The 15,999-nt window shown below is 45.1% G+C and overlaps 1 protein-coding gene across 5 annotated transcripts in view; it reads right to left on the minus strand.

The window, feature by feature from the left end:
- The window catches only part of Pyroxd1 (pyridine nucleotide-disulphide oxidoreductase domain 1), a 19,660-nt gene extending 4,943 nt beyond the window's left edge, over nucleotides 1-14,717 (minus strand). Inside the window, exons 1-9 of one of the 5 annotated variants that reach the window (XM_035448822.1) lie at nucleotides 14,558-14,717; nucleotides 12,623-12,703; nucleotides 11,248-11,367; nucleotides 7,884-8,012; nucleotides 5,492-5,565; nucleotides 3,047-3,207; nucleotides 1,959-2,059; nucleotides 1,072-1,204; nucleotides 22-134 (exon numbers count right to left, since the gene is read on the minus strand). In XM_035448822.1, coding sequence (XP_035304713.1) covers nucleotides 22-134; nucleotides 1,072-1,204; nucleotides 1,959-2,059; nucleotides 3,047-3,207; nucleotides 5,492-5,565; nucleotides 7,884-8,012; nucleotides 11,248-11,367; nucleotides 12,623-12,703; nucleotides 14,558-14,632 — 987 coding nt within the window. In that variant the 5' untranslated portion in view covers nucleotides 14,633-14,717. Of the gene's footprint in view, nucleotides 1-21; nucleotides 135-1,071; nucleotides 1,205-1,958; nucleotides 2,060-3,046; nucleotides 3,208-5,491; nucleotides 5,566-7,883; nucleotides 8,013-11,247; nucleotides 11,368-12,622; nucleotides 12,704-13,414; nucleotides 14,288-14,557 lie in introns of those variants that run through there. The other 4 variants (XM_027430176.2, XM_027430177.2, XM_035448823.1 and 1 more) reach the window with 4 other exon arrangements.
- Nucleotides 14,718-15,999: the final 1,282 nt, after the last annotated feature.

Raw genomic sequence — 15,999 nt, forward strand, 5'->3', positions numbered from 1 at the left:
AGTGGACAGAATTCACCTTACATTGTTTCCATGGAGAAAAGGTTGAACGTTTGGTGTGACTCCCGTAGCGCTGACAAGGAAATCACAGCCATATATTTTCCCATTGGTTAGTTCCACATACACAGGCCACATTTCTTTAAAGAAAAAGAAGAACTGAGTTCTCAAGTGTCATCTCTAGCAGTTATCCTCAGTATCATGTGAATGTAACAGACACAGATGCATCTCAATTTCAGAAGGCCCTCTGGCTGGGACAAGCTGAGCACAGTGACATTGTTTTGTGCTTGGCAGCTTCAAGAGCATAGTACTCTAAAGGGGACTAAACACTGTCCTTTGGACATGTGCACAGACATTAAAAGTAAATTTAAACTGATGATCACTTTCTAAATTACTTGTGAAGCAATTTGATTAATACTTAATGTCACTACTCAGCATTTATTCCTGCTCTTCTTGATGTTTCTCCTCACGGTCCACAGTCCCAAATGTACCATTCTTTTGCCAAAAACAAACAACTAGAAGATTCCAGAACATAAGCTGCCTGATTGCAGTACTGATAATTCACAGGACTGTGTGTCGGGAGAAGTAGTTCTCGAATGATGTACAATGAGACCAGGCTTCTGCATTTAGTCCCAAACACACAGATTTTTAAACTTGATCTAGATATTGTGTAACTTATACTCGTGTTACTTATGAAAGCTTCTATTTTGTTTTGATCTGTGAAATACTGACTGACTTACTGGGTTTGGTTATAATGGCCCAAATAAAATAGAAAGCCTCATAACATGGAATTCCTAGAAAATTTACCCAAGAGTAGTGAAATGAGGGCCCAAAGTTACTGATTATTTTTTGACCAAATTTTATATGAAAACATGAAGTTGAAAATAAAATATAGGCCCCGGCAATGGTGGCGCATACCCTTAATCCCAGCACTAGGTGGGCAGAAGCAGGTGGATCTCTGTGAGTTCGAGGCCAGCCTGGTCTACAGAGCGAGTGCCAGGACAGCCAGGATGACACAGAGAAACCCTGTCTCAAAAATATTTTTATCATGATTAACTTAAGGATTTTTCCTTTTACCTTTATCAAGTGTAACTGACTTATCCTGATGCTTTGGAAAAGCCAAGGGCTTTTTCTTTGTAATCTTAAACTCCTCTTGAAGGTAGATTTTCTTTACTTCACATCTGGTTTCGATGTGAATACTGTGTGAGAACTGGGAAAAAAAAAAAATAAACCCTGGTCAGCACAATGCAGACAGAGCCTGTAGGGACACTGATACTGTAGTATAAATATAGCATGCTGACGTCCCAAAGAAGCCTCTCAGAGACTCTGCTCCAGGAGTGAGCAGAATCTGCCCGGCACTCGAAATGCCAAGTGTGACATGCTAAGTGGAAGAGAGAGCCTGGAAAGTCACAGAGCTTGACACATTCTAATTAGTGTGACAGACGCACCAAGGAGGCAACAGACAGCAGCATTCACTGAAGGGATCTTAAAACCCAGATGTTGACACTGCCATCTTAGGAGCCCCAGGAATGCTGGGGGAAATGAGTCCATGTTATTTGTACACCAGTCAGATACCATGGCCGGCTCTCCTTCTCCCCACCAAAGGCCTAAGTTTCAAAGCAAATACAGGCACAAGTGATAAATGAAAGCAAGTTATCTGCTTATTCAGTTAAAATATGAAGTATCTGACTCCACCAAATAACCTTCTTAAGAGCACTGAGAGTCAACAGATGCTCAGGAGAAGACAGAACTGCAGTTTATCCCTGCAGTCTGCATGTGGACCTCTCCAGCTCGGCAGTTAGAAAGAAGGTTGGACATCTACTTTACACAAATTTCATATTCAATATTTTGGTTGGGCAACTGGGCCAGCGGCTCTGAAGATCTTCCTGCATGGTAGACATAGAAAGTCAAGGGACCCAGAGATTTGGTGTGTGGGTGGGTTTCATCAGTTTATGGAAACATACCTCTTGTGGACCTTTCAGATCCAAGCCTCCATGCCAGTCAGGTCCAAGGGCACTGCCCACATTATCAGCTTTAGCTTTGCTTCTGTTTTCCTTTCTTGCTCCTAAGAAATGAACTCAGATGATTTTTAAATGGCTGCGCAGAGAACCAGTTATCTCTGAAGCCTTTGGGCAGTGGCCTGATTCTCATGCAGCATGGTGGCACATCTCAACATTGGCTGCTTCGTCCACCGAGTGTTCTGTGACAGTGACAGAACAGGTGACCTCTCACCTACACATTGTCTGTAAATACCCAGTGTGTCTCAGTGTCACAACTTGCTAATTTAATGAGACTATGAAAATTAGATAGTAGAATCTAAATTCTGTTGATTTGTAGCCTCCCCAAAACTTAGAAAATCCACTTTGAATTTCATGAGCCAAAATTCTTTGAAGGCTCTTAAATGTCAACCAGTGAGTATGATTCTCAGAGGATTTTGTAGAAAGTCATATTGGGCATTGCTCAGTTGTAGCAACTGTTTGCCAAGATGCAAATAGGCTGTTTAATTTACTTAATTTAAAATTCCCTTGTGTATTAAATGTATATTTTCTACTTTAAATTAACTTGTTAAAAAAAAAAAAGTTGTTCAGATTCTGTTTTTGTTTCGAGGTTGGGTCTTACTTCATAGCCCTCTTTGGAAGACAGAGAGCCTGCCTGCTACTGACTCTTGAGTGCCAAAATTAAAGATGCATGCCACCATGCTGTGTGTGCGTGTGCACGTGCGCGTGTGCGCGTGTTTTGCCTGCATGTATGTCTGATGTCTGTCCACCACTTGTGCTCTTGGTTCCCTTGGAGGCGGGAGGGTGAGTTACAGAGGTTGTGGGCTTATTTGTGGGTACTGGGAATCAAACTCGGGTCTTCTTAAAGAGCAGTGGGTGTCCTGAACTACTTAGTCATCTTCCCAGCCCCCATGGATCTTCTAATCTGAAACTTTCATATAAAGACATAGAAGTAAATATCCATATTCCTGCCCCCTAAATACTTTTTACTGAATTTTCTTATAGTTAAAACATAGTTTCATCTGTGAGTGCAACAAGTCAGATACTGTACTTACCCTCAATTGTGTAGATGGTTCTTTTAGGTGCAATTTTAGCCTCTGATTTTTCAGACATGAGCTTGGAAGTCAAAAATTCTGCTGCGCCTGCGTCAAAGAAAGTATTCCCAATGGCTTTATCCTTTATGGCCCAAATCACTTCACAGCCTTCAATCTCATACCTAGGAGGAATGTTACAGGTTCCTGTGGGAAGGTCAAGGGGAAAAAAAATCTCTGCAAGTAACACCTGTCCTGTGCAGCACAAGCAAAGGGCATGGGCTACAGAGGAGGGGAGTTCACAGCAAGCTCACCAACTGCACAGAAAGAACCCGGTGACGATGTGGACAGAGTACCACATAACACGTCTTACAATGACTGTCCTTCCAGTGTTCAGTGGACAACACAGCCATAACAGTGTGCTCCAGGGGTACGATCTGGCTGTGACAGAAGTAGTAACTATGTATGTATGTATGTATGTATGTATGTATGTATGTATGTATATATAGATGTATGTTTGTATAGATGTATGTATGGACGATATGATCTAAAAACATGGAAAACACTGCTTCGCCTGGTAACTAGAAATAGAGCTCATGTCAGAAGGTAGGAAGGCTTGCACTTCACCTGCTTAGCTGTCATGTCACTCCAGTTTTCCCCACTGTTATGGTATAAAGTGCTGTGTCTTTATTTATAGGCTGGCACGATGACTTGTCAAGACCAATCAACAGCCAGGTGATAGACAAAGGATTAGTGCGCGTGACCCCACAGTCCATGGAAGTCACACGTTCTGATATATGGTGGACTCCACTGCCCCATCCCGGCCAACAAACATTCATAGTCACTGAGTTTCTGATCCCTGGGAGGACACTGGATTTGGTGCTTGCTGCTCAGGCTGCATATAGAGCATTGCTCACCAGAAGAAAGCAGAGAACACACATGTGGGTTGAACACACTTCATAGTTCACTTACATTTAAGCATGGTTATGAAATGCTTTTCTTTTTCTAATGTGGAAATTTGTTTGCATGTCATTCATACTTCTAGAAGTAATGCTACAGCATACAATAGTCAGTGAGGCACACCGTCCCCATGACTGACTGGCAGGCCACATCACATATGTAATCATGAGAGACTCCTGTGTTAGCTCTCCTTCAAGAGCACCCTCTAATCCACTCCCCATAATGCCAACAGTGCTCTCAGCAAGATACCAAAGCTTGGTGATATCAACACACTGGGAGATACTTCCACTTAAAAAACAAACAAACAAAACACTCTAAAGAAAGGTCTTCCAGGTATTATGGCTTTATGAAAATTATCTGCTGTGTGTCTTTGGAAGGAAAAGCATCAAACTGCCTTTGGAGAGCAGCAGGGCAGTAATGAGATAAAGGGATACTGAGGAGGCAGCTAGCACTGGCCTCTGGGGCACAGAGTGACACAGAACGGAAGGGCTGACTGTCACTTTCCATCATGAGTGATGACCCAGATCACAGAATCAGGCGCAGCATGGTAGAGACTTTTCTCCAGCTACCAGAGCTTGCCAAATGCACGGCTGTATGTGTGCTCAAGTAAAGTCTCCAGTCTCCAAAGCAACCAGGAAGTCAGATGCTAAGAGACTGAACAGGAGGGATGTTTTCAATGTAAACTATGCAGTGACAGCCCATAGGAGACTTAGGAAGTAGCTAGAGGGACGTGTGTGGTTCCCCCTTCACCTCTCCAGTCAGCCCAGCTTCCCTGCATCTCCCCGCATAGTACCACAACTGTCTCAGTCATCTGAAGGATTGCTACCCTGGTCCTCAGGTACCCTGCGGCGTGACTGTTCTCTAAAGGACAGGTAAACCAGGCTGGGAGTTGGAGTGAATGCTGTAAGCAAACACTTGAGAATTCCTAGTTTTGATTCAGATTTGTTTTAATTCCAAGTTGGTTTGGACCAAACTTTGTAGCATGAAAACCACCCACTCTTCCTTGTCAGCCATGGCTAGCAGACAGGACTCACAAGGGAAGCAAGTCAATGCCATGCATGACAGAGGAACATTTTTCAATGCTCACTGAACTTGAAGTGTTTTACTATGCAAACATCTGTAGTAAGGTGTTCTCATTTCTCCAAGCCACAAATCAAGAGCTGGGAATAATATAATCCTAAGCAGCATGACAAATGCTGGGCTTTGCCAGCCAGACAGGTAGGGTATGAGTGAAGCATGCTGGGTGGAAGCCGTGACGCTAATGGTATGCATATGTAGATTATTACACAGTGCACACAATCAGCCCAGGTCAGACACATCCTAGATCCTGGTACATAAGAGGAATATTCCTGCAACTTGGGTTACACAAGAGCTAAACTGGAAAGTGGGTTTTCTCCTTGAAAACATATGGGAAAGCATGTATATTCTCTTGAGTCTTAAGATGTGTTTTCTCATCTGCCAAAAACCACACAATCTCAGGGTGTGCTTCAGTATTAGAGACAGACTTACACCAGCTCAAGCGCAATGCCACCATTCCCGACGATCATTATTCTCTTGGCTTTGGTAAGCTGTTTCTGAAATTCCTGTGTTAGGAAGAAATGATAAGATAGCATTTTGACAGAATAGAGGCATCACTGATAATATCCTAAACATGGGCATTTTACAGAGTTTACAGGGGGACAACAAAATAAAATGTCCTCCCTGTGCCAGGACACTCCCTCCCAGTTAGCATGATGGCCTCCCCACCTGCTTCCAGGTGGCCATGACAGAAGTCCCCCTTGCCTTTGTGTCACCGTATTTTAAAGCCTTGTGAACCTCAGTGAGAGATACTGTCTGGATCAGCACACGCCTCGTGCCTGACTGACCCATCACTGTAAGCAGGCAGGTTCCATTACAGGCTGCCCTGGAGCCCCTCACTTCCTAAGCTCTCAGGACTGAGAATCCCAGCACATGAGTTGGGAGTCACTGGCTTCAGCTGTTTCTAACATGACACCTGGGATGAGCTAATTAACTTTTGTGTCCCATGGTATCCACTACAAAAAGGAAAAAGGTCACTGTATTTCCCGGTGTTTGTGTAAGGATGATGGGATATGTATGCAACATCACACATACAAAGCTCAAGAGTAGCAGGGACGGAACAACTTCTAAGATTAATTGAAGAAATGTCACCATTTTATGGTGACTAATGCCTCTTGCACCACCTTCCCTCCTGATTCAGATGAGCTCAGAGCAGTCTGTGGCCCTGCGGGTGCTTTCACAAGTACGGGCGTCCCTTGCTTTAGAATGCCTTCAGAACAAGAAATTCATTCCTCCCTTCTAAGTAACTACCACCATTAAGTTCACTTAAAAACGTACATCACTGACTAAAACTGACTTAGACTTCTACAAGATAAACCCTGAAGTTTTAATTTGCTGTTTATCAAGGGTCAGGCCTTAAGGAAGTTCTATAAAGAGCAGGGGTATGGAGAAGAAAACCAAACATGTAAGCCATACACAGGAAGCACTGGTAGTTACGCTGGAGTAACCATACTCGAGGTAGTTTGAATGTATTTGGCCCCCATGTGTTCAGACAGTGGCACTATCAGGAGGTGTGGCCTTGTTGCAGGAAGTGTGCCACTGTGGAGGCCGGCTTTGAAGTCTCTTGCTCAGGCTTCCCTCAGTGTGACCTTCAGACCACTGCCTGTTGCCTGCAAGATGTAGGAACCCAGCACCGTGTCTGCCTGCCTGCTGCCATGTCCCACCGTGGTGACAATGGACTAAACCTTTGAAACTGTAAGCCAGCTCCAATGGAATTATTTTCCTCTAAGAGTTCCCAGGTCATGATGTCTCTTCACAGAGACACTTCCTAAGACACTCGGGTACACTGAGTAGTTACCCCAGAATAAGCATACTTGGGAGCACTGAGTAGTTAGTTACCTTAGAATAGGGAGATCATCCCTTCCTTACCCTCCCAACTGTAGTGTGACCTCTGTACTGTATGCAATGTATAAAGAGTCATTACCATAAATCCCGATTTGAACCCCATCGGTATGCACCCCAATTAATGTTACACGCCTTCCCTTACTTCAGCTGTGCAGCTGCCTCTGGAGCAGTGTTTCCCGGGAGTCACAAGGCATGTCCCTAGGAGCCAGTGAGTTCCTGGGCTAGAAGGCCCAGCTGGAGCACTCACAAGCACGTGCTGGTAAAAGAAGCCTAATTGTTCATAAGAAACTACTGAGCTCTGCCAGAGTTTCCTCTAAATTCCCAAGGAATTAAGGCAACAACAGCCTGGAGAAAATCCGTAGCCACTTTAAAGAATACGGATCATATAAATGCAGTGTGATCAGTCCCTGTGGGGTGTGGAGACGAAGCCAGAAGTTTCTTGGTAACAAGGGGTGATATGCCCTTGCAGCTAAGAATGGTGTGCCATGCTACACAGAAGAAGTGTCCAAGTGTGGCCTTCCTGGGAGCGTTTGCTTGTCACAGGGCAGAGCAACAACCCAAGCAAGCCATGGGATCCATCCACAAAGGTCTTGCAAATGTTATTGTTATTTGCTGGGAAATTACTGGGGAATCTGTTTGTTGTACTTTGGGGAAATGGTTGCTATACTGTTTAATCGCTGCTCTCATATTCCTAGTACAAGAATGATGAACGTGTTGACGTACAGTGCAATGCCAGCACTGTCGTTATATTTTTTGAGTGTCCCAGCCAAAAGAACAGGGTGTCAGTTTGAGCTAAACCCATGTAATCATTAGCCAAAGTGAAGCCAGCAATAGTAAAAGATAACCATTCCGTGGCCTCTGAATGGTGGGCCAGACCCGCCTTCCCTTGTGACACTGTAGAAGTCAATGGTCAGGGAAACACTGCCATTCCCAAGAGACCCTCACTTTCACTTTCGAAGACCTGCCCTTAAGAGGTTACCTGAGCACTGTCGGTATCACGGATTCCTAACACATATGGGTTTCCCTCACAGATCAACTTTGGCTTAGCTCCAGCACACAGACAGAGCTTCCTATACGCATGCTGACGGCCGTCTTCTGTGAAGATACACTGTGAACACAGGGCAAAGAAAGGCAGAAGCAAACGGCTGAGACAAGCAAAACACAAACACAGGGGGTCCATGCTCAGTAACAGTGAACACGGAGCGCTGACCTTCTCTAGTGTAATGAGCATCCCTCATAAGCCATGTGGAGAGTCTAATGGGAAACTACCTCTTCTTCTCTGAAACACAGAGGTTTGCACTAACACAATCTCAGGATTATGCTGACTTCAAATTAATACCTTAATTCTTTTCCAAGGACAAGTTTCAATGAAGATTTATATATTTACTTTTTTTTATCTTGAAGGAAGTTCCTAAAAGACCACCTGACTCTAATCATATCACACATTAATAACCTTAACCCATTTGCTATGGGTTCAAATGAGCAGTGCATGTTGTAGTCATATTTTGTCTTTTTCAAAATAAAAATTAGATGTATTAAAATAGTATTTTTATCATCAAATGTAAGTAACAATAGCTTTGCTAGTATTTATTAGCTTTACTAGTGAAGATTTGACATGTGTGCATTGTTTTTAAAGATCTATTGTGTATACAGCATTCTATCTGCTTTATGCTTACATTCCAGAAGAGGACACCAGATCTCATCATAGACAGTTGTGAGCCACATGTGGGTGCTGGGAACTGAACTCAGGACCTCTGGAAGAACAGCCAGTGCTATTAACCTCTGAGCCATCTCTCCAGCCCCCCATGTGTGCATTTTTTTCTTCCATCTTTTTTTTTTATTTGAATTAGAAACCAGATTGTTTTACATGTCAATCCCAGTTCCCACTCCCTCCCCTCCTCCCCTACCACCCCCCCCAACTAAAACCCTACCTATCACATATCCTTTCTGCTCCCCCTGGATGGTGAGGCCTTCCATAGGGGGTCATCAGAGTCTGTCATATCCTTTGGGATAGGGCCTAGGCCCACCCCAGTGTGTCTTGGCTCAGGGAGTATCCCTCTATGTGGAATGGGCTCCCAAAGTCCACACCTATGCTAGGGATAAGGACTGAACTACAGGAGGTCCCGTAGATTTCTGAGGATGTGTGCATTTTTTTAAAAATGCTTTTGTTGTGTTTTTGAGACAGGGTCTCATACAAACCAAGATGGTCTCTAATTTCTTATGTATCTGAGGATGACCTTGAAGTCCTGATTTACCTGCTTCCCCTCCAAAGTGCTCAAATCACAGGTGTGCACCAGGCTTGGACACAAGAGTTTTGTTTTTTTAATCCAAAACAAGCATATTAAGCTTGAAAACTAACACATTCTAGGTTTAAAATTATTTCTATTAATTTTATCAACACTAATGAGTCTAAAATGACATGGTAAATCTGCTTATTTTGTTCCCTTATGCGTATAACTAGTATCCTTTAGAGAGCAAATAACTGATAAATACTGGACACTGTGAGAATGTGGACCGTGAATGAATGAGTTCACATCTGTACTGCATGTGTGATGTGTAAACTCTGGCAGTCACAGTACTCATTCCACACTGAGGCCTTTTTTACCCACAGTACTTTTCACCAATATGTAACCCAATAATCCAACACAGTGTAGTCCACACAGAAACTTCAGAATCTGGTCAGAATTTGGTCTGACAAACAGAAGACAGAGGCACTGACCAAGGTTTAAACTAATTCACATTTAGACAGCTTAAAACACTAAACCTTTTTATTAGCTACGCTGACTTTTTGGACACAGCCAGGAAAGTCCAAGCTGGTAAGTGGTGACACATCTGTTGTCTTAGGGCTGAGTGGTGAGACAAGATAACCAAGAGTTCAAGGGCAGCCTGAGCTACACGAGACCAAAGCCAGCATTCCTATACACCAACAGCCGACACACAGGAGATGGAGATCAGAATCACACTTGGCATGATCTGTGTGTCACTGGGAGATATTCTAACTTGTAAGTGCCCTGTTTACAACACCTTTGAGAGCTCGCTTCCATTTGTAAAGTATTGAATACAACTGGCCCCCAAATACTCAGGGAGTAGCGCTATTGGGAGGTGTGGCTTTGTTGGAGGAAGTATGTCACTGTGGGGGTGGGCTTTGAGGTCTCCTTTGCTCAGTGTGGATCAAGATATAGAATTCTTAGCTCCTTCTTCAGCGCCATGTCTGCCTGTGTGCCACCATGCTTCTTCCCATGACAACTGATGGGTTAACCCTCAGAACTGTAAGCTAGCCATCTGAATGAAATGTTTTTGTCTATAAGAGTTGCTGTGGTCACGGTTGCTGTGTTCTTCACAGCAACAGAAACTAACTGGGACATCTAGCATAACAAGGAATCCATACTGTGATTTGGAACTCTGGTTCTTTTTCACGAAACAAGGCACTTTTCCTTTGTTTTTAGTGAACTGCATTTTACTCGTAACTTAGAACTTACAGAAACGACTGCAAACCCCACTCCCCATCCTTCACAAAGCTGAGAACACAGCATCCCTGAGACCCCTCACCTGCTCTCACATGTGAGGGGAACATCCAGACGATTTCTGTGGAGTCGCTCAAACCTGGAATGTTTTTCCAATTATACTGTGTCTATCAACCAGACCCTACAGCATTTAGGACAACTGCAACTATGTTGTAATTGGTTGTTGGCCAATTACAACACTACTGTTAGATACATCTTACTTAAAATACTGTATTGTCCACACATCTACAATTTCATCTGACTGTAAAATAAACCTGTATCACTCAACCTTATTCCTATTCTTGCTCATCAGCCTCCTTTTCCACACCCTAGTCCCATGACTAGTCAATGCCTCGTCCTCCCTTTCCTTCCTGGGGTGGGCAGTTCTTAGACTGTTCCTGTCTACCTGTAAAACTCTTAACTTACCGTCTTTTAAAAACCATGCTCAAGCATGTCATTCCCTCTGTGAAGTCTTACTAGATCTCAGCATCTGAGCTTTGACAGGAATTTCATGACTTGACCTCCCGCACACTATTACAATATGATCACACAGAATCAATGTCTACACTCCCCATGACACTGACAACTCGTAGGAGCAAGTGTGGCATCCCTGCTGTATGCCAGTACCTTGTGCTGTACCCAGGACACAGTGGGCACTCCATAACTATCAACAGAACCCGAAGGGCCACACTAGACTTTCTAATAACGGGGATCGATGCCACTAGCCTACACAATTTAGGGCTTAAACAATGGTGATGACAGAGGTAGGCTTAAAGGAAGAGGAGCAAAACTTGGGATTTAACATTAGAAAAAACATCATTTAACAAGAAAAAGTCTTACATGTTCCTCACTCTTCAGCTGTTTTACTCCAGATTCTATGACCTTAATGTTGGGAAAACGGTTTTCGAGGACAGTACTTGGCTGTTCTTCAACATCAAATTCTTCCAATACTTTAGAAACCTTAATGAGATCAAAAAGACTTATAAGTGCACATTTTAAGAGGGTGTTTCCTTTGTCTTACACAGGACTGTTTCATGCTTACAAACAAGAAGGTTAGCTTACTGCACTGCTGTGATTTGAGAGCTTATGTCCCTCGAACACCTACAAGTTAAAGGCCTGGTGATCATTGTGGGAGATGGAGCCCAATGCGGGGAAGCCAGGTCCCTAGACGAGGGTGTTGCAGCCCCGGTGCCTCCTCTCTGTCCCCCAGCCTATGTGAAGTAGGCAGCTTTGGTTGACCACAAGCTTCGACTGTGACACTCTGCTCTCTCACCTAATCATGAACCGACTCCTCTTTTGTCCATGACACTGACAACTCGTACAAGCAAGTGTGTTATTCCTGCTGTATAATAGCACCCTGTGCTGCACCCAAGACACACTGGGCACTCCATAACCAGCAACAGAACCTGAAGTGCCACGCTCCCCAATCACAGAACTTCTGATTGACGTTGATGCGCTCAGTCGTTCTGTCATGGTGACCCAAAGCTGATTAACACAGGCGTTCCTTATACAGAAGATGAAGACGAGGCTCTGCTTCTTCTGCTCTGAGCTCAACTGTCCTGTCACTGCTGTGCTAAAAACGCCAGCTAACACAACTGACTTCACTGGCATTTAACTGACAAGACAGTGATTTTCTTAAAGTATTCTAGCTTCTCCACTCTCTTTACCAGGTAACTGTTTTGGTCATCTTCAGACCCTTCTGTAAAACCATCACGATCTCCTTGGATTCCCTCTGTCCTTTCCAGCTTAGATTCCTGTGGAGAATTTCATCTTCCGTCCAAACCCTTTAGTTCTCTGCTGCTCTATCTTCAACCACAAACAAACCCTCAAACACGTATAGTTCATACTCCCTAGTCTGTGTGACAGACCACAGCTCAGTGTTGGAACTTGGCTGCTCTGCAAATACTGCAAGACAATCTGACTGTAGGACTTGTAATATTCAAGCCTGTTTTCAGCTTTTTACATTCTCCTGAGTTACCAAGGACCCCAGAGACCTATGTGAATCATACACAGTGATATTTGCTTTATTAGAGACATAAGTTAAGAAAAAAACACCAGAATTCCCCATTTCAGTTAAAAAAAAAAAACTGTACCTAATATACATTGAATGCACAAACATTTAATGAAAAAAGTTTCAGATTTCCCAGAACACAACAAATTCAGTGAAAGGGCAGTACTTTATATCTTGAATGCATTTAATTGTCCAGTTTCTCACCTGCTTGAAGTTTGTAACTGCTTTGATAACAGGAGAGGCTGTTACCAGGACAATGTCTTCTGTAGGAAAGTTAACAGCTAGCTGAATTTTAAAGAGAAACAACAGAATAATAAATAAGTTCAGGTATTACTGAATAGATGATGTCATACGGTGATAACACAGTCTAACTAATAAAACTTCAGTGTATTGAAGGTTAAAAATCTGTTACTTTAAGTTCTGTTCATAACGGTATGGCATTGGAAACGTTAAACTTTTACAATGCTAAAATAAATAACACACTCATGTTAAAGGTGAACAAGGTCCTGAATAAGTAAAATCGCTTCAGCAGTGTCTTTGCTTGACTTATTTTGCATATCAATTTTAGGTTACACAGCTGATAACAAACTGCCTGGTTTCATTTATTTATTTATTTATTTAATTTCCGAGACAAGGTTTCTCTGTGGCTTTGGAGGCTGTCCTGGAACTAGCTCTCGAAGACCAGGCTGGCCTTGAACTCACAGAGATCCACCTGCCTCTGCCTCCTGAGTGCTGGAATTAAAGGCGTGCACCACCAATGCCTGATTGGTTTCATTTATTCTAAAATAATGTTTTACTTTCTCTTCACTGGGGATAAAACTAAAACAAGTCTCTGATACTAAAAAGAATCGAAGCATGACTCTTTCCAGGCTTTGGCACTCACTGCCTCTCTGAATGGCACATATTTTGGGAAGACAAAGCCATGTTAACATCAGCTTAACAAAATGCAAAGACTTGACGTGCTGTTGTTTCATTATTTCCGCCTGTCTTCCTCACTTTGGAGGGAAGAACTCGTTCATTTTGGATTCTGCTTCTCTGCTTGCCATTCCTCATGGCATGTCCTTAGGACACGGAAGGGTCCTTTGTCTCAAAACGTTTGACAATATTATCTCTCTCCATCTTTGTTTACTTTTCATATTATGAAATCTATCTCTACTTCCATTGCTGGATCAAGTCCTCAAAACTTTATATACTGCTGAAAACTATCTACAAGTTAGTCTCCAGGCTCACACAGCTGCTCTCAGCCATTCGCCACTGTCCCAAACACTGTAGCCAATCACATTTCAAAAGCTTTCATTTGAACACTTTTCTCCGGCGGGTCAAAACCACGTATTTGTAGATTTTTTTTTAAACACTTGGCATGCCATAGAACCCTATATGCTCTGAGATCCGGTAGTCTTCCTTGCTTCCGTCTCTTAATTAATTATGTCACGATTTTCTCCACTGCAGGTTACGCTGTGGAGTTTGTCATTTTTCTCTCTTATCTGGCAAACCCTTATTGCATCGCCTGGAAGAAGAACTCTTGACGGGTAAACTCAAGACGGCCTGCAAAGACGAAAACCTCGAAGTACTTAAATCTCTTCCACTCCTTGTGATTAAAGTGGTTGCCTACAGCAACGAAACAATTCCCGCATCCATACTGACTCATCCGATTCACTTTTTGGTTATCATAGCCAGAAATTCTGCGTCTGTATTCCCTGGCCCCAAACTTCTGCTGGGGGTGAAATCTTGGGAGTTCAAGGTATGGCGCCAGAATTACTTTCATCAATTAAGGACGTGGCACCTGTCAGGAAACTAAACTTCTTCATGTGTGGAGCAAATACGAAGAATGGATGGGTTCCCTGTCCCAATGCCAGGGCCCCTCGCGGGTGTGCGCACCGCGGCTCCCCGAGTCTGACCCCGCACTCCCCGCTCCTCCCGTTCGCCCGGCCCGCAGCCGCGACACGGAACGCTCCGCCCGCCCCCAGCGCAGCACCCGCCCGGCCGACACGGAACGCTCCACCAGCCCGCCCGCCGGCCCGCTCGGCGGAGGGGCGGGGCGAAGGGCCGGAAGCGCGACCCGCGAAGGGGACCGGACCCCCAACCTCCCCTACCCCGGCCTACGGCGTCCGGAAGGGGGCGGAGCCCGCGCCGACGAACCTGCTCGGCGCACGTGACGCCGGCGATGCCGCCTCCCACCACCACGAACGGCCCCAGCGACCGCGCGGCCGCCATGCTCTCCGGCGGCAGGAGACTGCCTGTCACTGGTGACCCGCGAGCCTCTGTCCCCCCGGAAGGGAAGCTGTCGGCACAGTCACTTCCGGCACCCGGTGCGTGGACTCTGGACTACGGGTGCCCGGAAGCCTCACACTTAGTCCGTTTGAGTATTTCCGGCGCTTCTGACAGCTCGGGAGTGGCGCCGCCGTTCCCCGCGCCTGTGTTGCCCGCGTCTTTCTCGGTGTGCGGGACGCTGCTGCCTTCGGGCGCCTCCGAGCGGCCCTCTCTCCTCGTGCTGTGGGCGGAGAGCACGACGCTCCCGGGATCCTCCCCATCGCGTTCTTTGTGTGGGCCACACACCATCGGGCTGCCCGCAGGAAGTTAGCCTCCAGCTCCCAGTTGTGAGCGCGGTCAAAGTGTGCAGTAAAAGCAGAGTGGCTCGCCACCTCATCCAGAGAACGTTTCAGGCACGCCCCACCCACCCCACCCACCCAGCATTTCTTTAATTTAGCGTTAATAGAATTTCTGCTGGGTGCTCATTTGTATGAGGAATGGCTGTGAGAAACGCGCGAGTTAGGTCCAGGCTTTTCCTCTGCAGTATTCGCTGCCATGTGCTTTCACGGCCTACCTAGCTACTGTGATATTGGGGTATTTCTCAGCTGACTCCGTCCACTACTGCTAGCGATTGGTGGATGCCCCTTTAATTCTTTAAACTCCGAGGGTAGCCGTTCTGTATAATAGGAACATTTGGATGCCTGTTTATAGATACTGCTTCCCCTAATGTGATCCATTGTAAGTCATCTACCCTGTTAAATGTGCACGGTTCGGTTCCAGTTTCTGTTCCTAGCTTACCAGGCCTTCTGGCAGGAAATGGTGTGTTCTGTCTGCTTAGCTCTCACCTCTGTCTTTTTACAGAACTGAAAGACCCCCGTGGCTCAGGCCCCCAGGATTTCGGTCCTGGACCGCGGCCACCCCAATCACCAGGTGGAGGTGAAAGCTTGATGCAAACAGCTCAAGACTTTATTTGCAGTCGTTTAACCGAATGTTAGCTCCAAAATCACATCCACCATGGCGGATGACTGGGGAAAGACCCTGAGAAACCCCGGGCAGAGATCTTATAGGGCAGCATAAGGGGAGCGTCTAGGGGTACCCACAGGCTCAGGATTGGTGTGGCTCCAGGCTTGGAGGGTTTGCCCTGTGTGGATTGGTCAACTGGTGGTTATGGCCCATGAGCCCTCCCAGGGTGGTTGCTATGCTCTGAGTGTCATTGCTGTGCACTTGTCTGTAAAGCACACTCAGAGCAGAGGGGTAAAGCATAGAGCCACCAACTAACTTTTGATTAGTTCCTTGCCACGAAGCAGGTGCCTAACCTCCTAGTGACCAAG

The sequence above is a fragment of the Cricetulus griseus genome, chromosome 8 (assembly GCF_003668045.3).
Source record: "Cricetulus griseus strain 17A/GY chromosome 8, alternate assembly CriGri-PICRH-1.0, whole genome shotgun sequence".
NCBI classification, from domain to species: domain Eukaryota; kingdom Metazoa; phylum Chordata; class Mammalia; order Rodentia; family Cricetidae; genus Cricetulus; species Cricetulus griseus.